General features: G+C 40.1%; 1 protein-coding gene across 1 annotated transcript; it reads right to left on the bottom strand.

The window, feature by feature from the left end:
* On the bottom strand, positions 1-26,177 carry MMD (monocyte to macrophage differentiation associated). Its single transcript, XM_069481162.1, has 7 exons — positions 25,950-26,177; positions 18,787-18,868; positions 16,241-16,401; positions 12,803-12,877; positions 10,912-11,013; positions 8,988-9,057; positions 1-1,892 (listed from the first exon to the last, which is right to left on the bottom strand). The coding sequence occupies exons 1-7, from the start codon at positions 25,973-25,975 to the stop codon at positions 1,692-1,694; spliced, it is 717 nt and encodes a 238-aa protein (XP_069337263.1). The 5' UTR covers positions 25,976-26,177; the 3' UTR covers positions 1-1,691.
* Positions 26,178-26,569: the final 392 nt, after the last annotated feature.

Genomic DNA, 26,569 nt, shown 5'->3' with positions numbered 1-26,569 from the left:
TCCAAGTAACAACTTTATTGTAGTTTACAGCACAATTTTTACAGATATTTTAGTGGTTTTGACAGTATTACTTGTGAGTAGACTTTAAATGAATCCACAAAAGTTAATATATTAAAAATAAAATATATGCAGTAACACAACAGGCATCCAGACGTTCAGAACCATGCTTATGTGGGGGGCGGGGGGGCGGGGCCGGTTGGTGCCATCACTGGGTACCTTGCCTATTTCAAATTCACCAGCAAACACCAGTTCTTCCATTCCTTATTCCCATACGACTCACCAAGATCAGAGAGTTCTAGACATGCACACAAAATAAACCCTTTTTTAAAGCCATATCAGTGCAAAATTTCAATTGATAAGCTCACTGTCAAACTGACAATCAATTGAAAACAGACAATATCAGCACCTGAACAAAAGGCAAGGCTATTTCATTTATTAAAACACCAACAAGAGAGATTAACCAACAAAGCAACTAATACGTTAATCTTAATATAAGACACTGAAGGAAAACCAAAAATAATGCATACATACCACTCCATTGAGCCAGGATATAACCCATGGACTATGGACACATGAGTTTCTACCTGTCAAACAATACTTTAAATATTTTTCTATATGAAAAAAACAGTATATTGGGTGATACAGAGGAAAGGTAGAAATGTGAATTTATGTATCTAATTCCACAATTTAAAATAAATATCAAACTGATATATAAAGCTAAGTGACAATGACTTAGCCGTTGGGCACCACACAGGCAATACAACTATTCATTATAACTCATACTGCTCTTCAGGAGTTTTCAGCAGAGGGCCAACCCAACAATCCTATCATAATATGACAGAACACTCATCCACTGTCGCAAGAGACCCTGAAGAAAACATGGCAAAGGCATAGAGAAAAAGTTGGATCTTTTGAAAAAGTTAATGATATCAAAATACTTTTCCATCACTGGTAAACCAAGCTAGGTCAAGTATGTATTCCAAAGCAGCACTGAATTCAGAGTTAGAGGTTGGCAGAAAAGTTTGGAAAACTGTAGTTTTTAAAAATTGGCAATTTCTCCATGATAATAAAACGATCAGAAGAGGTATAATGCTTGTTTATTTGTGGAATGTTGACTGCTTGCTGCAAAAATTCACAACATGAATGAGGAACTGCAGAGATGCATTTCAATGAAATATTTTTTAAAAATTTACAAAAAACTAAAGTTTCTATTTAAAAAATAACCATGTTATGCCAAGATGAAACATGGTAAAAAAGTAGTGTAAGTTCTGTCCATGATTCTTTACACAGCGAATGGGAAAGTGAAACAATTTTTTTTCTTAAAAAGGAAGCTTTGTTATTGCACTGACTTTTACAACCTGACCTAGTAATTTAGAAAAATCATGTAGTAAAATCTGTAAAATTAAAATACAAAATTCTGGTTTGTAAACATCAGTTGGCCAAGCCTATCCAGAGTCCTTCATGATAGTGGGATGGAATGAAAAGTAATTCACTGCCTTATTTATTTGCTGTGGGGGGAAAATTCCAGAACACAGCTTTTAAACTTTCACAGTAATTATATTCAAAAGATATAAACGAAGTCAGTGCAGCTGTCTTCTTTTTTTCCTTTCCCTGTGCAATTTTCAGGTCTTACCCTACTCCCAAGTGCTACAGTTGAAATAATACTGGTTTGGAAACCTAGTACAGACTGGTCATAAATGGCGCATAAAGTCCGTGGGACTTCGGTAAAGGTATTTCCAAATGGCGTAGTAATGCACTGCAGCTGCCGTGGCCACAAACAGGTGCCAGATGGCGTGAGCAAATGGAATGATGCCGTCACTCTTGAAGAACACAACTCCTAAGCAATAAATTAAGCCCCCACAGGCAAGTTCATGAAGTCCGTCAGTGTTATTCTGTCAACAGAGGAAAAAAATAAAAAGGGTTTGATGTTACTCTGATATGACAAGCTACAGAGATAATGTAACGTCCCCTAAGGCTCCTGATTTTCTAGATAATGGAGAAGCTGTGTGAACAGAATCCTGATCTGTAAACATGAACTGATCATAAAAAAAAGTCCCTCACACGTCGACCTGGATTACCCTTTGGATTGACATTCTCGATGTGACCAAGCAGTCACATTACAGGGCCCACACAAAAAAAGGACGTTCTGCTCATCTACGGCACATTTAAGCAGACTGTAATCATAGCAAAACACGGAAGTTCATTTTAATAAAGTACAATCCTCAGTTCTCATCTTTGTCTTTAAAAGGCAGACCCAAGCCACTCTATTTATAATTTACATCTCAGTCAAGGTTTTCACTTCCTTTTGTCCTTCTCAAACACTGTTCTACACTGATTGCTCGCTGGCTGGCTCGCTCTTTCTTTCTTTCTTTCTTTCTTTTTTTGAGATTTCCCCTGCTTGTGTGAACTTATAGCTTCCTTAAGGCTGACACAGGCAAATCATAGCTAGAAGTAACCTCTGAGATCATAGATCATATCGTACAAGGTATTACCTAGTCTTCTAGATATCTCTAGGTCTTTTGGTCTTTGAGCCTGGGCATTTCTTAGCTTAGTGGGAAGTTAACAGTCTTGTATGTTTCAGGACAAGAGGGAGAATTTTTTAGGCTGTTCTTGGTTTTTTAAGACGTAGGCCCATCTATAAGATTAAACTGGTTTGTGTGAATGAGAGGGGAGAGAATAGAGGCAGTGCTTAGAAGCTGATGAAGTCCGTCCCCCAGATTCCTGAGGACTAGGAGTAGAAAGGAGACAGGTTCTGCAGGGTGGGTGGAAACCTAAGCCAGATCGTGGAAGGGCCTTGAAAGGGGATAGGTGTGTGGCCATCCCAGAGGCTTGGGCACTGATGGCATCAGCCTTGTGAGCCTTGGAGCAGGTCTCTGTGGCCAAGCCCAGCAAGAGCAATGGGAAGCTCTAATTCAGTCACCTACTTTGAATGGGTCCCATGGGCCTAGGCTAAAAGCAGGGGCAACAATAGGCCATCATGAGCTAAGTCCCAGGTGTGAGCGTTTACCGCCAGGTGTGAGCATCAGTCTATTTTCAAAGGTCATGTAAGCCCCCATGGCTTTTGAAGGATCAAAGATGGGGAAGGAGCCAACCCAAATGGACTGATACCAAATTCTCCCTAGCTTTAGTAAGAAGAGACTTTAGCCAGATTTATTTTTATTTAAAAAATAAAAACGAAAACAAAACACCACACACATTTATTACTTCCTCAAGGTTACAGAGCAATTAATACCCCATTACACAACATTCTCTGTGTGTGTACATTAGGAGCAGTTTTCCAAGAGAGGGTTAAGACTGTCAGATTCTCAAAGACGCATAGGACTCCCAAATGGTAAAAATCACCTGTCTAATACAATCTTATTTTGGAGGAGAGGAGACTAAGGCAGAGAAGTGAAGTGGCCTGAACAAAGTCTCATAGCTGTTCACCATCCCAAAAGACACCATTCTTTTTTCCCTTTCTGCCAAAACAAGCAAGAGACCAAACTAAGTACACAGGCTGGTTCTGACGTACATTCTGTGTACAGCTGGTTCCTCAAGACAACACATTTACCTTAGCAACTTTCAAAGAAGTAGAACATATTAATAGTTAACTCTAAAATAAATGTTTTTTTCATCATCACTACCATTATTGTTACTACGTACAGGGCATGGTTTGAAGCACTTTCATGCATTTACTCATTTAGTCTTCACACAACCTTAGGTTAGGTACTATTATTATCCCGGTTTTACAGATGAGAAAACTTTTTTAATCCAGTCTGAAAATTTCCGCCTTTTAATTGGAGTATTCAGTCCATTACAATTGTTATTATATATGACATACATAATTATTGTTGTATTTAAGTCTCTCATCTTGCCAATTGTTTTCTATGTGGTTTCATTATTCTTTGTGGCCTTTTTCCTATTTTTCTGCCTTCTTTTATATTTTAAACTGAGTAACTCTGGTATTCTTTTTATCTTTTCTCTTGGCTAATTAGCTATACCATTTATTTTGGGTTTTGTTTGTTGTTGTTGTTGTTGTTGGGAGTGGTTATTCTATGGATTACAAAGTGCATCCTTAACTTATCACAATATATCTTTATTATTACATCCCCCTACAGGAGGTTAAGACCCTTACAACAGTAGACTTCACTTCCCCACCCCCATCTTTTGTTATCATATCCTTTACTTCTACAAGTTATAAACCCCTACATTCTCTTTTGAAGAAATTAAGAAATGGAAGTCTTTAGTATTAACTCACAAATTCATCATTTCCAGCACTCAATTTATTTTTGACATTAGTGTTACCATCCTGGGCTAGCCTCAGCTTGAAGCTGACAGATTTTTGTTTTTCCTTTCAGCATTTTAAAGGTGCTCTTACATTGTATTACTGCTCCCACTGATTCTGATGAGATGTCAGTGGTCATTCTTCTCTGTTTTTTTTCCTCTGTCTGGCTGATTTTAAGATTTTTTTCCTTCACTTTTGTTTTTTAGTAATTTGACTATGATGAGCCTAAGTGTAGTTTTCTTTGTGTTTATCCTGCTCAGGCTCCAATTTGCTATGTGGATCTGTGGGTTGATATTTTTCATCAAATTTGGAAAAGTTGTAAGTATTATTTCTTTTAAAAAAACTGCACCAACCTCTCTCTTTGTTCATTTTTTAAATACTCTTTTTTCTCTTATGTTTCCATGTATATAGTTTCTACTGACCTGGCTTCAAGTTCACTGACCTTTTCTTCTGCAATATCCAGCATGTGTTAAACCTCTCAAATAAATTTTTGTCTCAAGATATCGCAGTTTTCAATGCCCATACTACCCAAAACAATCTACAAATTCAATGCAATCTCCATTAAAATATCAATGGCATTCTTCACAGAAATAGAAGAAATAGTCCTAAAATTTATAAGGAACCACAAAAGACCCATAAGAGCCAAAGTGACCCTGAGAAAAAAGAATAAAACTGGAGGAATCACATTACCTGACTTTAAACCATACTACAGAGCTGTAGTAACCCAAACAGTATGGTACTGACATAAAAGCAAACACACAGACCAACGGAACAAATACAGAACCCAGAAATAAATCCACACATCTATTGTGAACTTATCTTCAACAAAGGTGCCAAGAACATACAATGAGGAAAGGACAGTCTTTTCAATAAGGGGTGCTAGGAAAACTGGATATCCATAGCAGAAGAATGAAACTAGACCCTTATCTCTAACCATCTACAAAAAAATCAAATCAAAATGGATTAAAGACTTATATCTAAGACCTGAAACTACAAAACTACTAAACGAAAACACTGGGGAAATGCTTCAGGACATTGGTCTGGGCAAGGACTTCTTGAGTAATACCCCCAAAGCATAGGCAACCAAAGCAAAATTGAATAAATGGGACCACATCAAGCTAAAAAGCTTCTGCACAGCAAAGGAAATAATCAACAAAGTGAAGAGACAACCCATAGAATGGGAGAAAGTATTTGCCAACTACCCATCTGACAAGGGATTAATAACTGGAATATATAAGGAGTTCTAACAACTCAATAGGAAAAAATCAAATAATCTGATTAAAAAATGGATGAAGGATCAGAATAGACATTTCTCAGAAGAAGACATACAAATGGCCAATAGGTATATGAAAAATGTTCATCATTAGTCATCAGAGAACTGCAACTCAAAACTATAATGAGATATCATCTCACCCCAGTTAAAATGGCTTTTATTAAAAAGTCAGGCAATAATGAATGCTAGCAAAGATGTTGAGAAAGGGGAACCCTCGTACATTGTTGGTGGGAATGTAAATTAGTGCAACCACTATGGAGAACTATATGGAGGTTCCTCAAAACACTAAAAATGTAACTACCATATGACTTAGCAATCCCACTGCTGGGTATACATCCAAAGGAGGGAAATTCAGTATATCGAAAAGGTATCTGCACTCCCATGTTTATTGCAGCGATATTCACAATAGCCAAGGCTTGGAATCAACCTAAGTGTCCATCAACGGATGAATGGATAAAGAAATTGCGGTACATATGCACAATGAGGTATTATATAGCCACAAAAAAGAATAAAATCCTGCCATTTGCACCAGCATGGATGGAACTGAAGAACATTACATTAAATGAAATAAGCCAAGCACAGAAAGACAAATCTCACAGGTTCTCACTCATATGTGGGAGCTAAATATTAAAAGAATTGATTTCATGGAGACACAGAGCAGAATGATGGTTACCAGAGGCTGGGAAGGGTAGCAGGGAAGGGAGGATAATGTAGGGATAGTTAATGGGTGCAAAAATATAGTTATTAATAGATAGAATGAATAGTATTTGATAGCACAACAAAGTGACTATCATCAACAATAAGCTAGGGTATTCTTTAAAATAACTAAAAGAGTGGAATTGAAATGTTCCTAACACAAAGAAATGATAAATGCCTGAGGTGAAGGATACCCCAATTATCCTGATTTGATTAATTCATATTGTATGCCTGTTTAAAAACATCACAGATACCCTGTAAAGATATACAACTGTTATGTACCCATAATAATTAAAAAAAAAAAAAGATATCACAGTTTTTGGATCTAGAATTTCCATTTGGATAATTCTTTATAGACTCCATTTATAGAGACTATAAAAATGAGATTCCTCGTCTGTGTACTCATTAAAGTCCTTTTTGCAAATTTCAAGATCTCTATCACCTTTGGTCTGTTTCTATGAACCTGTTTTTCCTTAGGTGTGTGTCATTTGCTTCTTGCTTATTTGGCAATATTTACCTAGATGGTGGATACCAAGCTGCTAGAGTATAGATCTTGTTGTTCTCCCTTAAAGGCTGTTGAGTTTTGTTCTGGTAGGCAGTTTATCTACTGGAAGATCAACTTTATCCTATTATGGTTTGTTTTAGACTTTGTTACGGCAGTTCTAGAGTAGCCCCCACTCTAGGGTGACAGTAGCTCTTCTTCTAAGGTGTAGCCTTGTTCGGGTCAAATGAATGTCTGGGATGTCCAGCAATTCTCTTCACTCTGGCTGGTGGGAACTCCAATGTTTCTCCATTGATCCCCCAGCTTTCAAATAGTTATTCTTGGCCAGGGCTTGCAGAGTTTTGCCCTGTAGAAAATTCAGCTTTATATTTGGGCAAACACTCAAGGAAAGGTCTTTGTAGATTTCTGAAGCCTCTTCTCTGAGCAGCTCTCCTCAGTGCCCTGCCCCACAAACTGCAGCTGTCTCAGTGGCCTGAGGTGCCAATTTCTGTTTCCTTCACCCAGACTGCTGCCCTCTGGGCTCCTCTTCCTTCTGTCATTGTTTAGAAAATGTCTCCAGGGAAACAACCCAGATGAATTTGAAGCTCATTTTTTGGTTTCTCTTCCCTCAAGGATCACAATCCAATCCTGTACTGTCTGTGTTCAATGCCAAAAATCACTTGCTTTTATTCTTCTTCCAGTTTTACAGTTCTTCATGGCAGAAAAATAAGTCTGATACCCCCGGTTCTGGTCAGAACCACAGCTTTGCATCTTCATTCATATTGTCACTTTGTTAGTCCAGGTGGCTTAAGAGGTCCTTTCTGATCTGGACTCTGTCTAGCTGCCCAGCTTTACCATAAGACTGTGCTACTCATCTCTCCCCACCATGCATATGTACATTCTCAAGCAGGTACATGCACTCTATGTTCCAAACAGTGAACTATTTTCAATTCTTCAAAGAAGCTGGTGTTTCCCCGCTCTCTGGCTTCCTTCATGCTGTGTTCTATACCTGCAACACTTGCCTCACCCCTACCAGCTCTCAGCTCCTCCCAGTCTTTCTGAATCATCTTAAATATCACTTCCTCTGGTACTTCTGCCATGTGCTGCCATGGTGGCTGGAACTTTCCCCAATCAAAGACATTATAAGATTGCATTATACCTTCTTACTTAATATGCCTTGTATGTGCCTGCTTGATTCTAAGTTCTGTGAGGGCAGTGTGGGGATTACCCTGCTTGATTATCATAAACATTAGTCACTTGCTATTGTACCATTTATGGAAATGCCTACTAAAGATTTAGGCCAGTAAAAATACTGGATAAACCTGCTCTTATGATACCCAGAGGAAATTTACTTGAAATTCTACTCTAATAATTAGTAACCTATCTATACAGACCTTGCTTATCTTGCTCTGGGTGTCCTGAAATGCCCTCTAACTATATAACCTTCAAGGCCGCTTTTCTCACTTCAGTCATTCATCTCCCTCTTCTCACCATTCCCCGCTGCCTTTACCAACTAGACTGTATGTATTTTTGATGCCAGGTAACTATTAAAGCCATCATAAACCCCACATGTCAAAGAAACATATTTTGTTACACTCTCATAAGACATATCCCCTGAAAAAAACAGAACCAGATTTGTAACTCCTAAACCTTTTACAGGTGTTTTTGTGATCAGGGCAAAAACTATGTATCATGGAATTATGTTCTTATAATGTGCCTATGAGCTCAGGAATGAAATCACAGACACAGTGAAAGAGAAATAGCATGACTTAAAAGCACGTGAAAGGGAAAGAGTGAAGGGATTTGAAAAATAGCCAATCGAATGTTGAAGCAAATGACCTTTTAAAGTCCTTCTAATAGTTGAGATTTGAGAAGTTTATATTTTCTTCATTATAGGAAACCTTAAAATTTACCCTCCTCCACGGATTCAGGGTTAAGTAGCTAAGCAATTCAATCAGAAACACTCACCTTTATATAATCACACACCTATTCAGGAGAAAGGGTGGAGGCGATGTGGGATGAAAAACAGAAAGGTCGTCCAAGAGAAACAAATAAATACAAAAAAGGACCATAAAGAGAGAAACATTTATAGCTTTTCCAAACTGTATGAAGTACCTGGTACAAGTTGCTGACACACTTCGTTATTTATACATTTTTTTCTGTTGAGTCTCTAGTTAATGGACATGTCATAACTTTGGAAAGAAGAGCTACATATCATATTGAGTCCCAGCAATTTAAAAGAAAACAGCTAAAATTATGAAGCTACATCTTACCATCGACGTCACTACCAAGGCTGGAGAAAATCCCATTGTGAGATAGAAAAAGAGTTCAACCACTTTATATCTGCAGGAACAGAAGTATAGTTAATTTAATTTATACATTTCTATAACATTTAATTATTTACATAGCAGCTTTCCTTTTTTCTTTTGAAAAAAAAAATGTAAACTCTTAACTATTCAAATAAAATGTACTTCCCAGGAGGAAACCACCAGGCTTCTAACTAAAATACAGTAGTTGAGTAATAATGAACTAGCATTTATTTCAGAGTTGAAAAGCCATCAAACCCCACATGCTACCCAGAAAATGTTTTCTGCCAAAAGTAGTTATCATTTAATCCAATCCACCTTGCATTTTTCCCCTTCCAGTCCTAGAGTGTTTACTTATTACCATTCCAATCCAGAGCTATAAATAAAATTCTGACAATGCATGGGGATGCAGCTTGGGACCTAGTTCATCAGTGACAAAGGAATGGCAGCCCTAAGGAAAGGACATGTATTTTTGTCTTTATTTTGCATCTGCACAAGCTCTAATTGTAAGGCTCATCACATTAGGCTACAGAATATCTGAAGCCCCTAAGAAACACATTGTATTGAAATTCAACTTAATGTTTCTTCCTACTCAAATTAGTCTATAAGCTCTTCAAAGGCAGGTACCATGTTTTATTTATGTTTGCATCTGCAGGGCCTAGAACAGTACCTGACATGATTGAGGGACTCCCTAATGTCTGCCAAACTCAATGGCCAAAGGTAACTCACATCTCATTCTTCATGTTTTATACTCAAAGCCTACTGTGAAATAATCATATAGGGGAAGAATGAGTTTATGGGTTTGATTTAAATCAGAACCCCTAGAATAAGAGAAAAGATAGCTGCCTTACTTCCTATTTTATCCAAGAATATAAATTAGGGGTTTGAGCCCAAGAAGCAAACTGTTTCCATGGATTTATATATACTGCATAATACCACTCAGCATTGCTAATTATGGTCAAAAAGGTGAATTTCAAAGTGAAATTAAATAACTCCAAGTTAGTGAAAACTACTATTTTCTTCTGAAAGAGGAAAACAATTTAATACTTTCTGATAAACATTAATTATGTTCAATTCTGAGAGCCATTCGGCTAACCACAATAGATAACAAATTTAATGAGCCATAAATTAATAAATCCAATGACAATGATTTCATGGTGTGTTTCTCAAATTCAAGCATATGGGGTAATGAGAAGAGCAATGGAATAAGAACTAGGACACTTGGGTCCTAACTTCCAGATGAGTCACTAATTGATGCACATCCTAAATGTTCTCATTTTTTAAGCATGAAACTAGAATAGATGACCTTGAAGGTCTCCTCTAAAACAAAGATGCTAAATTTCAATAAACCTTTCTTTTTATATTGCTCAATACTTATGACTATGAGGGGTGAATAATGGGTTAAAAAACTGTGCCCCAGGGCTAGGATATTAAGAGTTCAGATGTCCTTCCATACATCCCTTTTCTCAAGGAACCCTATCTGGAATATCTGCTAGCTTCCTCTTTAGGTAAGTATTGTGCTGAACACTTACTATCTATTATCTTCAGTTTGTATAGGAACCTTGGAAAGTGGCTGTTTTTCTCATGTGATGACTGTGAATCACAGAGGATCAGGCCAGTTTGCCTCATGGTAAGAAATGAGGTCTTCAAAATGACTGGCCACACTGTCCCTCAACTACATCATACCACGCATGTGCTATTCTTGTCTTTCCACAGCAATCTGTCCACCAGTAACGAATACCAAATGGTTTTGAAGATTTATTAAAACATAATATGTACTCTATTTATGTATTTCTACTATTTTGAAATACTAACATAAATTGTATTGCAATGCAGGTAAAATTTCAGCAGTTAATTTTAAAACTATCAAATATAAGTTATTTTCTCTTACTTTTCATGGTAGAGAAATACATAAATGGTTCCTCCAGCTGCCATGAGCCAGATGAACCAACGCATATGAGATGCCAGGGGTCCAAGTTCACGGAGATTTAACCTAAAAACGTAAACATGACAACAAAGAACAGAAGTGATAAATGAAAAGAATTCGTAAAACCTGTGTTTTCCTCTAGTTACTGAAAACTGAGAGAAAGTACCTGAATAAGAGCAGGAAGAAAAGACATTCAACACATCAAGGAAGCTTTCGGGCAATTTAGGTAAAATTAAATAACTCGAAGATAAAATTGTCAGCCAACCTTTAAAACTTAGAATTAGTTCCAACATGGTTTAAAAATAACATCAGCTAAAAGCAGACATGTAGAAAAAAGTGAGTCCCAGCACACCTGTGACTCCTGACTTTCCCTTAGGCAGACTGAGGTAAATGCTGCTTGGCCTTTTTATTTCTGACCATGTACTTGGGAGCAGATGGCTTACAAAGTTTAATGAGAACCCGAAACAAAATCCTGACCTGGGATCACATACCCACAGCAGATACCTAATACACAAACCAGGCATCTCCATTATCAGTCTCTCTGCCAAGAGAGAACAAGAGAAGAACTACTCCCAACACGTGTTATAGAAGATATTCTGTTAGAACTTACCTGTGGATTGCTGTTGAGGTCTGAATTTTAAAATACTGCAAATTCATCTGTGCTAATTTCATACAAGAATAACTATCAGGAAAATATGTTGATTTTTTTAGTCTATAATTACAAAATTCATATTTTCTAAATGGAAAAAGTGCCGCCTATATATCTAACACTACATGTAAACAAATTGCCTCCTTTGATATTTGATTCCTCAGGTCACATTTAAATTGTTAAAAATTTATTTACCTATTTCAAACTAAAGAATTTTATTTAATTTTAAATTCTTTAATTTAAAATAATGGAGTGAGGAATCCTATTTGAAACACCCCCTAGATTCCTACTTAGGTTAAGTGTTGTACTGGGCACTTAGTATCTATTCACAAAAGCCTTTCAGTGTTCTTGTCCCAATATGAAGCAGACCTACAATCTAGTAAGAGGTGTTGTGGAGAGAGAGCACTTACTTACTCCATCAGATAATAGGTTTCTTTTGAATGATTGATGCTGCATTAGCCTGAATCTAGAGGCGTACTGTTTCTAAGACTACAGCAGTTAATGGCATAATACAAACTTCTGAGTATTTAAAACTGGACCATTTCCTCCATCTGTTGACAGAGGAAAGCTAATGATTCTTTAAGGATTTCAGTGCAACAAAAACTCCTATTTGATCTATACAAAAAGGCAGTAAGATCAAGGAAACTGAACAAAACACTAAGTATTTTAAATAGTTAACTAATTTGACTAGTTCTCTTGCTCAGATAGCAAAACAAATGAGAAATGCACTCGGTATAGAGTAGCTACTATGATGTGAAGTGAACTGAAGAAAAATGGTATAAATTTCAAAAGCAAGCTTGCTTTCCTCATACATATTTACAGCATTTCCACTTAATCCATTCAATTTCCAAGTATTGTGAACGGCAGTAGGAGTATATGGAGAATATGGAAGGCAAAGGTTATTGATTTCAAAAGTGAGCCAGCCACCTCCGCGCAAGTTCACAGCACTTCCTCTTGAACAGTCCAATGCCTAGATATTCTAAACAGCATTCTAAATAGTAGCAATATTCTCCCCTTTAAATATACAATCTGACCCAAATAAATCAAATTGGGGAAAAAAATTGCATGTATGTACGTGTTTGGGGGAGCAGGGTGGGGTGTATACCTGAGGGCTGAGGGCAGGAACAAGAGGGAGAGAGGAAAGGGGGAGTGAGGAATTGTAATCATAAAAACACTACCTTCAAAAATAGAAAAATTATATCTTACCATGGAGCATAAGAAGCAGCAATGAAGAAATAGATAACCATTCTATCACACATGTGAAAACAATGCTCCACTGTCCTAGTAGGGGGAAAAAACCAAGTTAGACAAATTTTTCAGAAAATTTTCAGAATGAAATTATGGGCTATCACTCTACTATGTTCCAATTTCCTTTCTTGTTCTAGTTTCTCATGGCTTTTATAACTTGGCCTTCAAAGTCACACAACTTTTTGTTGTTGTTGTTAATGATATAAAGCCACAAGTAAAAGCTTTACATTATTCTTAAGTTGTACACACAATAGATATTCTCACCACGAATGAGACATAGGGACAGAGTCTCATGATAGGAAGACTGAAGTGGTTAAAACAAACAAAATCTGTCTTTTCTGATGTTTTCCGTTTCTTTTAGATCCTGTTGGGCAGAAAAATGGAATTCCTGCAGAGCAGATCACCCCGGCTCCTGTCACAGTGCAGTGCACAAAGTCCTACTCCTCAGCGAACTCCCTCAACTGCAATCACACTCTGTGTGTCTTTCTACAATGTCTTTAAAGAAGTGTTTACTTCAAATATCCTAGTAGAGACAATAAATTGTAATAAAGGAAATCCAGAAACTAATATAGGAATAGCAATAACAAGAACAAAAAAAAAAGGTGCATTTGCTGAAAGAGCATGGCCATCTGGATTTCTAAGTTCTTCCTTCCAAAACTGAAAATCGGAAGTGCATTGTCAAAGTCCTTGGCTCACTGAGGTCCATTCATAAAACAGATCAGATAAAATCTGCCCTTTACTGAGGTGATTTAAAAGTACAAACGCATAGCATCATCTTGCGCCTATTTTCAGTGTTCAAGCTATATCATAGCTATAATTTGATGGAGCACTAGAATTAGACTTTGCCTCATCACACAATGTTGACCAAAGTGGACTGATGAGGACTTGTTAGTGAGGTGAGAAATATATTTGTGAGGAAGGATGACTTTCAGTCTACTAGTTATTAAAAGCTATAGCTTACCCCCAGATGATAATTTAACACTAGATCAAAGCTTCTCAAACTTGACTACATAGTAGAATCACCTAGGAGCTTATAACGTAGTCATGGACTCCAGTTCTGAAGACTCTAATTTAAAAGGGCTAGAAAATGAGAAACAGGGTGGAGGGAAGGGGTCTCTTTACTTTTTTAAAACTCCTTGGATGACTGTGATTTCTAGCAAGGTTTGAGGCCTTTCTAATTTTGCTTTCTAGATTGTTATACACTGTTAGAGTAAGTAGTCAGACCTGGAATCTTTTTTTTTTTTTTTTTCCAAGGAGTCTCACTGTGTTACTCACACCAGAGTGAGTGGCGTTATCATAGCTCACTGCAGCCTCAAACACCACTCCTGGGTTCAAGTGATCCTCCTGCCTCAGCCTCCTGAGTAGCTGGGACCACAGGCATATGCTACCACACCTGGCTAATTCTTAATTTTTTGTAGAGATGGGGTTTCGCTACGTTGCCCAAGCTGGTCTCAAACTCCAGGCCTCAAAGTGATCCTCCTACCTCAGCCTCCCAAAGTGCTGAGATTATAGACGTGAGCCACTATACCCAGCCAGACCTAGAATCTTATTCAGGATCTGCCATTCACCTCTCTGTCACTTTCCTTACAGGTAAAATGGAAATAAGATCTCTCTCATGGAGTACATGTGAGCATTAAATGAAATAATGTAGGCCATGTATTTAGCATAGTTCCTAGCACATGGTAGCACCTAGCACATGATAAATGCTTATTCCCTTCTCTCTTTTACTTAAATTAAGGCTTTTTTTAATATTTAAAAAATTTAACGCAGAGCAAAATTCTACACATGGCTTATGATTCTAGCAGTGCTATTTCAAGGTTTAAGAGTCTTGTTTCCATCACACCTTCTTCTCCAGCCTCTGGCGGGGAGGCCCTGAATACTGAAGTAGGTATCTACAACTTTTTATTGATTCAGAAGTCTAGAAATCAAAGCCAAGTTTGCTGAGGCAACCACAAACATTGGATTGTGCCAAAAAGATAATGAAGTGCTCTGCTTTTAGACTGGCCTCTCTGGGTGCTGCAAGTGTGGCTTGAGGTGATGGGACAGGCACTTTTGTGGCTCTCCTCTGAGTGTGTCCCAGAGTGTCCTTGCGATTCAATGCTGTGGTTTTATTTTAAGCCCAAGGAACTGTCACCTTATACATAAGGGTAGCAGACTGCAAACTCTATGCAATGTTGTGAAAGATATGGTGAAGAAATGCAGGACTGGGAGGCCAGAGGCCCCACGATGATCCAATTCTGCTGCTTTCACTGACTCAGGCAAGTCCGGCCACTTCTCTGAGCCTCAGTTTCTCCAAATAAAAATTAAGGGATTTGGATTAGGTGATTTCAAAGGACCCCTCCAGCACTAAAACTCTAGGATACTACATATGAGGAAACTAGTAATCATCTCATAAATCCCAACTTCTGCTAATAAATGAAGCGTAGCTGTTTAATATTAGATTGTTCAAACAGTTTAAGATTTTGGGGGCATTCTGTAAAACCAAAAGGTAAATTGGGTATTACTTTAAATCACTCTTAATCTGCTCTGAATCTCAAATTTTTGAGAAGAAATTTTGCCTTTTTGGGCTGTACAGAATCCATTTCACAAGCAATCCATTCCCACCTAAGTGGTATGCCTTTCCCAAATTAATCCTTCACTCAGAGGAGGAAAGCTGTTATGTCCTTCTCATTGGTAGGCCAAGAGCCAGAGTATTGTTTGGAAAGTGCCCGACAGCTAATAATAGCAAAACATGTGAATTTTGTTTGAGTAACATACACAAGACTTAATTTTGAAAGCTGAACTTTGCAAAACAGTAAACTCAAACTGTGGTATACCTACCACCTTGTATCACATAGTCCTATGGTCTTTTGTAATTTTCAAATCATTTTCACATATATCACTGCTCATTTACCTATCACAGTAACCATATGAGTCAGGCATTATCATTCTTGTTTTAGTGATGAAGATACTGAAAGCCCCATAAGGTCAAGTGACCTATCCAAAGTTAAGAAGCAAACCTGGACCTCAAGGCCCACCTGCTGACCCCTCAGTGTGCTCTGCCATTCTGCCACAGCTGCTGCTCGCACTGTATCCTGAGCATGCTTGACAGCACTGGAAAAGAGCTCTCAGGATTGTAAGTTGTAAATCCTGAGGAACCAGTGAGGTTTTATTTGTGGTTATTGGGAAAAAAAAAAAAAAAAAAAAAAAGGCCTGTTTTCATACATGCGAGGGAGGGTCCTCAAACTCTGTCCAATCCAAAAAAAATATCTTAAATAATAGGATAGCATTGTAATCTACAAAGCAAGAAAATGTTTACTCTTTGTCCCACCTGTCCAAAAGATGACAGTGTGGGAGGCTACCAAACACGTTGAGTCAACTATTTGGATCCGTTGAAATAGCGTGCCTCCACTGTACCTTAAGTGGCTCTTTTTCCATGATACAATGTGAAATACTGTGGAAACGATGAAGAGGGCACAGAGGCCCATTCCATAAATCCATGCTGTTATCTTTTCCCAGCAGTCATCAGACAGCCGATGGAGGAGGGCACTGCCCACAATGGCCGGAACAATGAGGAACTGTTGGGAAGGTAAAGAGAAGTGAATAGAATATCTTGGCTTTTATAGAATTGAGACTTTCCCTAAAAATACAGAGGTTTACTAGGGACTATTTTAGAAAAATAATTTTAAAACAAATGTTTGCCTCTCTTGGATAATCAAAATGAGAGCCAGATGAAGTTATTAGTTGCTACACTAGAAACAGGTACTGCTGTTCAGGGGCCTGGAATTGTGCCAACCAATGGGTACAGAGGTAAGCAGTCAAGGATGCAACACTACTCAGCTGTTGCAAAAGAGATGTACTTTATTATAATTTCATTAAATAAGGACATGTTCCATTGTACTCTATAATCTGATTTGGAGTAGGCACTTAACATGTACAAATACCAAGCATATACCCAGACTTTACAGGGAGGTCCTCATTTTAAAATATTCTATCCTTTCTTTCTACCTCTTGAGATGAAAAAAATAAATAAATAAAAAAATAAAAAATATTCTATCATGTTGCCTCCATAAGCTACTGAAATCCCAATATTTCAGCAAAGTGCAACTGAGTGAATCAATAGTATTATAATGTATGCAACACCACAACGCACACACACAAAGTCAACTGTTCAAATCATATGTCCTGATTTTCAGTCTGGATCTGTACATTCCACCAATTTGGGTGCTACTGCAAAGTGAAGGGATTTGGGGGGGTCATTTCATTTTTAATAGCACCTTTTAAGTAAGCAAGAGTAATCTACTCCAAAGGCCCACCTATTCAAAAATTTTTAAGAGATGGAATCTTGGAGAGAATTTTGATTTCTGCATCGTATTTCATAGTCCACATGGCCACAAATTTCAATGTCTAGTCATATGAGTCTGATTATGACTAGTAAACACTTTATCATAACAGAAATTCCCAGGAGAACAAATGACTTTATTAGATATTAGAATAAGCATACCTGACAAAGAATATAAACTTCAGCAATTTGCCTATCTTTTCTTCCCCCAACACCTAATTTTGCCCTCTTGCAATAGAATATTAAATCCTCCAAATGAGATCAGCATGAATCTTCAGATGCTGAAGTTTTCATTGGCCCAGAGCAAAATAAGAACAGTAAAAATAATAAAGCAAATTTTTTATAATATAAAATTTATTTGACTTAAAGGAATGTCCTTTATTTTGATATTATGTCCTTACTACTTTTTTCATGTCTTCTCTTTAATGAAATGATGACAATAGAAGTCTTTTGTCTGTTTTAGAAATCTTACTGATCTTTGAAATCCACAAATCCAGGACAGAGTTTAATAAGATTACATTTTCTGTTCTAAAAAATTAACATGGAGGCTTTGTCAGTTTTTCGTCAACTAAAGATTTTGTAAGTGCTCCTTAACCTGTGACATATTCAGAAGAGATAAGTTAAGGATTATTCAGGTCTATCCCAAGCAAATATTATTCCTAAAGGTGAGCTGTGTTTCTCAATGTCCAAACCATTACACCATACCAACTGTGCCTATAATAATTAAACTAATCTGTTGTAAACATTATTCATTAAAGAAGTAAATTTGTCTTTTTCTCTATTTCTGATTTTCAGACTATATCCCAAACACCATTTTTAAGTAAGACTAAATACAACTTTCTAAGTAAATAATGAAGCCACAAATAAAGTGAAATTTATAATGACATAAGAAAATGCCAATAATATGACATTAATAGAAAACCTATGAACATACATACATATTCACAAATACCACACACACAAAGCAGCAATGCACCAAACTGTTAACAGTTTATTTCTGGGTAGTTTTGTTTTTGTCATATATTTTTCAGTATTTTTAAAATTTCTTACAGTGAGCATGTTTTGCTTTTATAAAGAAGAAAAAAATTAACAAAAAATTTAGGGATCACACCAGCTTTTTCTTCAGTGATACAGAGTAACATCTTCTCTGAGAAGCAATGGCCTCCTGGGGGTGGCAGGATGTGGCTCCCCTCCCCATTTCACAGGATCACTTACTAAAAAAAAAAAATAGCATCTTTTTCAACAAATTGTGAACTCTCCTTGCCAAACGAACATAGTTGATTGTCTTGAAAAGGCAATTCATTTCACTCCTGGGGTGACAGTCTTCATAAATAGGTTCCTTTGGTTTTTCTATAACTAGGGTACTCACTATTATTCTTCTAAAGAAGATCTTGTTGGAGAAAGCAAGTCCAGGAGAGAGTAGACTGTAGGTTAGAACACACAAAGCGTTCTACATGCTCACACAGTTTCTGGTAACGTGACCCAGCACTGATATCCTGGTAGATAAGGTCACAGAGATGGGTAAATCCAACTAATTGTGCTGAGATTTCTAGAGATAATTACCCTTCCTCCCACCACAGCCCTCTGGGAAGGATGGCAGTGGCAGAAAACTCGTACTCACGGCATGTGTGTAACAGTTAGCAGCATGTTCGTAGCAAGTTGGTTTGTAGCGGCCATTGGCTGGGGCCCGATGGTTCATGAACCTATAAAAACAAAAAGACATCATGTGAGAAAAAGTGTGTGAAGAACAATCGAGAAACTTGCCAGAAGGTGTTTGGTCTATTCTAAATGTGGAGGAGACATGTGGAAATACCTAGTTAAGGTAACAAAACCAAAGCTACCAAAGAGATGTAAACTGAACCAACAACGCTGATCCTAAAGCAAATGTCCTAGTTTATTGGATTAAGTATTCTTTCAGTTTATTCAAAAGAACAACCTTCTACCAACCAAAAGCAAACAGAAACTATATCCACTCCTTCCACTGGAACTCCCCTATACTAAAAAAAAAAAAAAAGGCACAACAAAATCTTAACAGGAAAAAAAATCAAGGGAATTTTTTCTAAACTTAAGTTATTGTCATTAAATGAAAAGGGACAGACTATACTTGAAAGGTTTCTATTTTCTCTCTTGAAATTTATAAAACTTTATATGTGTAGATCTTTAAATCCTACATCACATGATTAACAGGCCTGTCCCACGAGTTTCCCTGTATCACATTACCTATTCCAGTATCAGGCAGCTCAAATAATGCTACCTGACTACCTCTAGGCCACCTAAAACAGGAGGTATATTTTTACCTTCAGTCTCTCTGAATTAGAAGAGTTTGCTTCAAAAACCAAACACATGACTACTAGCTGATACTCTGGCTATAAAATTCATATATACACACAAATGTATTTATATAGCTAAATATTAAAATCTGTTCACATACAGACATATGTGCATGTCCCATACTCCCCTTTGGGCTAACTTTGTGACCATGAGCAAGAGTGAGAAGCATCAATACCACAGGACCTAAAAAGACGACAGCATCCTTCCATTTCAGTTGTATGGGTGACGATCCTCCCAACCCAAACCCAACCCATACCCACACCAAGTTTCAAGAAGGATTCTGTAGTAGTCCCCAACCTTTTTGGCACCAGGGACCGGTTTCATGGAAGACAGTTTTTCCACAGACTGGAGTGGGGATGGCAAGCAAGGGGGAACAGTTGTAAACACAGAGGAAGCTTCCCTTGCTTTCCCGCCGCTCACCTCCTACTGTGCAGCCTGGTTCCTAACAGGCCACAGACTGGTACTGGTCTGTAGCCCAAGGGTTGGGGACCACAGAGATTCTGGATTAGTCTAATTGTTCTGAATAAAAGAGGAAAGAAACAGATGTAGAGAAACAAATGGAGGTAGAAGGGCCTTCAAAGCGTTCAGGTCTCAAAGACCCACTGCATTCCTGTGCTTGGAGTTTGCTAGATGTCAACAGGCTTTGTACAATAAATTATCCCTTTGCTTGAGCTAGTTTAAGTGCAGGGAGGGGTATATTTTGCCACTAATGAGTTCTGACTAGTCACACCTTATTCATCCACACAATGAAAAATGGTACAAGGCTCAACCAAATGGCAGAGGCAGGTTGCCAAAAATTAGCTAAAATACATGACCAGGCCATTCTAAAGAGTGCCCAGTTTATAAACAAAAGCCTAGGCCATACTTCTTCCCTGAATTAAGAAGGGCCTGTTATCCTTAGATCAAATAAATAAAAATAAGATGGTGTCCCTGTTAACTCAAAACAGACAGTTCAGGTAGAAAATCCACTGGGGAATGTATCTGAGACAATGAAGATACTGTACTTGGCCCACTGATGGGTTAACTGATGGGTTAGTGTGAAAAATATGTACTTACTGAGTGTGATCCACCAGATGGTCTGAAAACTAAATGTTTAAGAGAAATATACAGCTAGCAGCTTCAAAATTTATATAAACTATTTTCAAACATAGATAACTAATTTCAAGCATCATCTTTCCTCCCCTGATAATCCTTTAAATAATTTCATTAATTTCCTAAGGGACAAGAGTGTTGTGTTGCTATACAGCTCTTATTAGCAAAAAGGAAAATAATAATGCTTTAAAAGTGTCCCAAGCATCGAAGGCTGTATAACATCATTACCCTGAGACATAACAACAGAGCTATAAGTAGCATACCCTATTAGGAATTTTCAAGGGTAAAGAGCAAGGCCCCAAGAAGGTTGAAGTTTGATTAAACTGAAAGTGCTCCATGTAGGGTGCAGTAAATAGGATTTGTCTACCCACTACCAGGCTGCAGACTAAAATAACAATTTATACCTCTGGCAGCCCAATCTAAAAATAGTCAAGCCATTACCCAGCAACAGGGATAGACTTTCACATTTTCTCCTAAAAGCAAATAAACTGGATGGCCATGTTTGTGACAGCTTAGTCCCTGCCCACCTGGAATAATTCAGGTTAAAAATCAAGTAGGAAGTTGTAGAGAAAAATATCTCACCCATGGTGACTTAAGGCAGTCTCTCCTAATGGACAGGGCAAGATTTGGGCAATAAGCAAAGGTAAGGGTAACTATCCTGGGAGCCATTCACTGTCTGGGGCTCGAGGGGACAGACAGCATAATTGTTCTGCTGGGAAATTACAACACAATTTTTCCATTTCTCTCTGATCTACCAGAGAGAAATCAAGCCTCCTCCACAGCCTGCTGAAGAAATCACTCCTAAGACCTAAATGGAAAATCAGCTGTAATATGCATATAAACTCCCATACACTGGGCCTAATCTCTTCCCAAAAAAAGAATGGGAAAGGTGCACGTTACAGAAAACAGCACCCATTCATGAAAGACATCTCTATCTAAGGCAGAGTGACCGTAATCACCCAACGTTTCAGCAGAGTAACTTGCAGGCACTAGAGGGTTGGAGGGAAGGTGATTCAGTCCTGGGAATGGGAAGCGCGCTTAAGAAAACTATTAGTTAAGCAGGGTCAGTTCACTTACCCCTCGCTTTCTCTTAACTCTCTCTCACCTCCCTTCTTGCCCCCTGTCCTTACCCACCCCCAGCCCCACCCAGCCATGACAGAATTTCAAAACTATTAATATGAAGGGAAAGAACATATAGGGAGCTGGGGACACTCCTTAGCACACTTCAAATTCAGCCCAAAGCCCTTGCCCACTGAAGGTAGATCCGCAGATCTCAGAGGCCTAAGATCAAATCCCACAAGCTGTCCTTGATTCTCCAAGTGCAAGTATTGTCAACTCCATCTTCAAAATGTATTCCAATCAGTCCATGTCTCTAGAGCTCCACAGTTCCTACCTTAAATCAAGACACCTACATCCCAGGTGTGTAAAAATAGGAAGTCTCTTAACTGGTCGTCCTGCTGAAAGGAAGCAGGCCTCATAAAGGCCAATACAATGGCTACTCCAAGGGTCCCCTCAACATCACTTGATGTTGCAATATGAGTCCCCACATACAGTCTCTTCTTATACAAAGCCACAATTGTCTATTAAAACTAGATCATATCACACACCTGAAACCCAGCGTAAGGCCTCCCGTTGGCTTTCCAAAGTGCTTAGGACAGTATTGCAACATGTCAGAGCCCCAGAGCCTTGACTGGTCTGGCCCCACTACCTCTCCAGCCTCAGGGTGCCACCTTCCTCTCACTCCACCCTCTAGCTACACTACCTCCTTCTGTTCTTTAAACACATCAAGGTCTCATCTACCTTAGGGTATTTGCACGTGCTATTTATTTCTGCCTAGGATATTCTTCTCCAAAACGCTCCCCTCTCTCCTCATCCTTCAAGCTCAGCTCATGTAGAGAATGTTGTGTCAGAGGACAATGTCATGTCTGAGGAGGTGTCAGATGTGACCTCCTCAGAAAGAAGGTTTTACAGGCCATCCTACCTAAAGCATCACTTGGGCCCTCCCCACGCAACCAGAGTCCTTATCACAATTGGTAAGACTTTGCTTTTTAAAATACTTGTTTATTTTTTATCTTTCCCCACCATAATGTGAATTCCATGAAGGCTATCTTGTTCCCTGTCCCATTTCCAATCTCAAGCACAAGGCACAGCTTATTGCTGGAGCATAATAAATAATTGTGGAATGAATGAATAGAAAGACAGACATCCCAGCTACTGCTGATCTATTTTGTATTAACAGAGAGATATCCCACAGTCAATTAGTTTTACTGAGGACTCGGCAGGTTAGGTAAGAGAAACAGCCAGTCCTGGAACTAAAAGAACCCTGAATCTCATGAAAAGAAAACTCTTACAGGTAAAGACAATGCATATTCCAAGGGCCCCTTCAACATCACTTTATGTTGCAACATAAGTCAACCCCTGTACAAGCACCTTACTACTAGCTCCCTTTATGACTGACCGTGATATTTGTTCAGAACAGTGTCCACTGAGTTGCCAATAGGGGTACTCTTGACTTAACAAGACTACCCCATGCCTATGATTCAATGCTCTAAGAACATGCAAAGTAGACAACAGGCAACCCTGGAAGACTTCCTAATTCTTTAGAATGAGATGCTTTCCCACACTTAATGCTGAAGCTAACCATTGGTCAGGAGACTAGGGCTGAAAAAAAAAGCATCCTTTTTCTTGGATTTTTGGATGCCAGGCTGAAGAAATCAGTATGTACCAAGAAGATACAGTATAAGCTCTGTGGGTCCTGAGCCTCTATGCTATACACATAGGTGTTGTGGTGTGGGCAGGGAGATGGAAAGAGGTGAGCTAGCAGCATGGGTGGTGGAGGGAGAGAGACAGGAAATCGATCTCTCGCGTCTGCCCCTTCCTAGCTGTGTGACTATGGGCAAGTTCCCTTTTATTCTCTTCTAAACCTATTTGCTTTTCTAAATGGGTATAAAATTTACATTTTCCAGGGTCACAGTTGAGGATGAGATGAGTAATATACAAGTACCCAGCCAGTGGTTAGCACAGAAAGGCACTCAATAAATGTTAGCAGTAATCATCAGTCAGAGATGTTGTGAAGGGGAGACAATGACTCTGTGTGTGTGTGCGTGTGTCTGTATGTGCGTGTCTCAAGTGTGAAAGGGATAAAGCAAGGAAGATAAAATATGTCTCTGTGTCCCAGTGGAATTTTTTGCATCCTAGGCTTTTTGAGAAGTCATAAATGCATAATCCCTCATGTTCCTCATCCAGTCCCAATAAATCTATCAGGTGAAAGGAGCACATTCCCCTTCGAAGACCATGTGCCGCTCTTCCAGTTCCTTTGTAATTTATCTACCTGTAACTATGGTGCATGCTCAGAAAGATGTATAATGAACACAGCCTTAAAAGGTGCAGAATAGTACTGTCAACATTTTAACGTGTGAACCACAAAAATAAAGACTTTCTTGTTACATTATTTTTTTTTTGCAGGGTTTATTTCCAAGTTCAAATTGATGGTCAGAAATATCTTTCCAATCTAGCCTATAATAGAGAAACAGGAAATTATGAGATCATTTGAATCTTCAAAGAAAATCAGGGTAGGTCTAGATGTCATCAAGAAAGAAACTGCTAGTAAGGACTAGAGGGATAAATGTCCAGCAAAAAGGGGGGGGGCAGTTTAATCAGCTGAGATGGTATCATCCTAAATGAAGTGTTTTTTTCATTTCTTTTAACACTTCTAGTGTTTGTGCAGCAGATAATGAAATACTCTCTTTTTTTTCTTTCAAGAGAAGAATTCAAAGGGACAGGAAAGAAATACAAACTCTTAATCAAATAGGGAAGGGGTAATTTCACAAAATATCGCCACTGTTCTCTGAAAACAGGAAGAGCGTAGATGTGCAGAGACGTTAAAACCAAATCAAACAAACCACACCAGGGCTTCACTGATCATGCCTGAAAGCAGGTTACATTCTCCCCTAAAGCCCCTCCAGATTTCATTCCTGACATCAGGTTCTAAAGTCAGAACACTAAGGTTCCTTTTTGCCCTTAGAAGCACTGACACGAAATTCCCACTGTGGGGAATAATGCCAGGCATTCCACACCCGGAGTGATAAACAACATTCAGAAGTCAACCCAAGTCTTCAAGCTGATCCCCTCCTGATGGCACAGACCACCACAACTCTTCCTTTGCATTTTTTGGCTCCTTTACCATTTGGGACTGGGAGAGGAATGAGATAAGCATAATGGGTGAATGGGCAGTGAGGGAATAGAGATTGGAAAGAAAAAAAAAGTGCATTTTAAAATTCTGAAATAAAAGGCAGTGTTTAAAAACTCAGTAACAATAGCCGCCTTGGGTAATTTCATGTTTTCTTCTTTCGCTTTCCCCCGTCACTGCACTCTAAGCTACCCTGCTGGAGGTGAAGATCTGGGAGTGGGTTTGGCTGCTGGATTCAGACAAAAGGATGGAGAGTTACCACAAACACAAGAGAGGTGAACTTTCACCCACTTAAACGAAGAAGAAAGGCCCAGAGTTCCTCTCAGAACCGTGGGCTAGCCTCCATCCACTGCCAGACGGCAGAAACCCGGAATGGGGGGAGGCCACTGTGCCCCCCAGCCTGGCGTTCCCACCAGTTCGGTGAATGAGCAGCCAGCCAGCCTTCCGGTGGCGCCTCCTGGGTTCCTCCTCCTCGTTTCCTAACACAGGCGCCTCCGCAGCAGGTCTCACCACCCAAAAGCTAACTTGGCCCTTTGCAGGTCCCCAAAATAGCACCGCCTTGGGACGCGAAGCCTGAGAACCAGCAAGGCCTAGACATGGCCAGGCAAGGCTAAGCCAGCGGGCGTGCCTCAGTTTCCCTGTTGCTAGAGCCGTTCACAAACAAAGCATCTAAAACGCCCAGCACCCCCGCTTTACGACAAGTCTCTCCGCAGGGTGAAGCAGCTACCCCCCAGGTCCGCGAGCCCCGGGAGACCCCCACTCTGGACCCAAAGGGATAGAAGCCAAAGCCAGGGTCGGAGGACTCGGGGGCGGCCCCTGAGGCTGGATTCGGGTCCTCACAGCTAGCAAGAGCCGAGTCGGGAGGGTGAAGCCCCGTGAGCAAAGGGATCTTCGAGAAGGAGGGCAGGCTCGGGGTGCTGGGTCTGGGAATCCATCCGAGGTCCACAGATCGCGAAGGGAGACCCGGGTCAGGCACGAGCTCCCGTCCTCGGAGGAAGGGGCTCGCTCGGGGCCAGCAGAGCCGGGTATCTCCCGGGAGCTGGTCCCCGGCCAAGGCGCGGGATCCACCGGGGATGGACCCAAGTGAGGAGCCAGGACCCACGCGCGTAGAGACGAGATCCGGGGACCGCGCCGGGCACGGGCGGCGGGGCAGGGGCGCCATCCCCTCTCACCGCTGGAATCGATTCTTGAACCGCATTGATCCTCCGCTTCTCCTCGGGGGCCGGGAGCTCCGTCTCGTCAGCACCGGCGGCCGGGCGCGAGGCCCTCATGGGCTTGGGCTGCTCGGGAGCCCGCCTGCGTGCCCCTCAGAGCCGCTCGGCCGGGTGGGTCGGAATGGGCCACGCCGGGGGTCACGACACAGCCGGGGCCAGACCAGGCGGCAGGGGGCGGGAGGGAAGCCGCTAAAACGGCCCCGGCGCCTCCCGCCTCCCGCCTCCCCGGCTCCTCCGCCCCCGGGCGCCCGCGCCCCGCCCCGGAGCCCCGGCTCCACCCCTGCCCGCCTGCGTGCACCCGCGGCCGCCAGCGCGTCAGCGCGCGAGCGACCAATCAGCGCCCGGAGCGGCGGGGCGGCCGCGCTGCCATTCATCCCAGGGCGGAGGGACCGAGCCTCGCGGTGGGGGGCCGGGGCGAGGGGAAGGGGCAGAGCGCTGGGAGGGCGGTGCACTTCCCTAAAGGGGCGCGTAGCAGAGTGAAAAGGGGAGACGGAGGGGAGAGGGAGAGAAATGGTAAAGGAAGTGATGGGCCAAGAATCTTAAAGGCAACTGTGAAGGAAACAGCAACAAGCAAGCAC

The sequence above is a fragment of the Eulemur rufifrons genome, chromosome 9 (genome assembly GCF_041146395.1).
Source record: "Eulemur rufifrons isolate Redbay chromosome 9, OSU_ERuf_1, whole genome shotgun sequence".
Taxonomy (NCBI): Eukaryota; Metazoa; Chordata; class Mammalia; order Primates; family Lemuridae; genus Eulemur; species Eulemur rufifrons.
Note: the sequence above shows the minus strand (reverse complement) of the source record. Positions and strands in the feature narration are given on the sequence as shown.

Bases quoted from the DNA above. Each gene is read 5' to 3' on its own strand.
- MMD (XM_069481162.1), bottom strand. From the start codon at position 25,975: ATGCGGTTCAAGAATCGATTCCAGCG. The intron at 18,869-25,949 runs GTGAGAGGGGAT...TTGTTTTTATAG, and splicing joins TTCAAGAATCGATTCCAGCG to GTTCATGAACCATCGGGCCC. The intron at 16,402-18,786 runs GTGAGTACGAGT...CCTTCCCAACAG, and splicing joins CTAACTGTTACACACATGCC to TTCCTCATTGTTCCGGCCAT.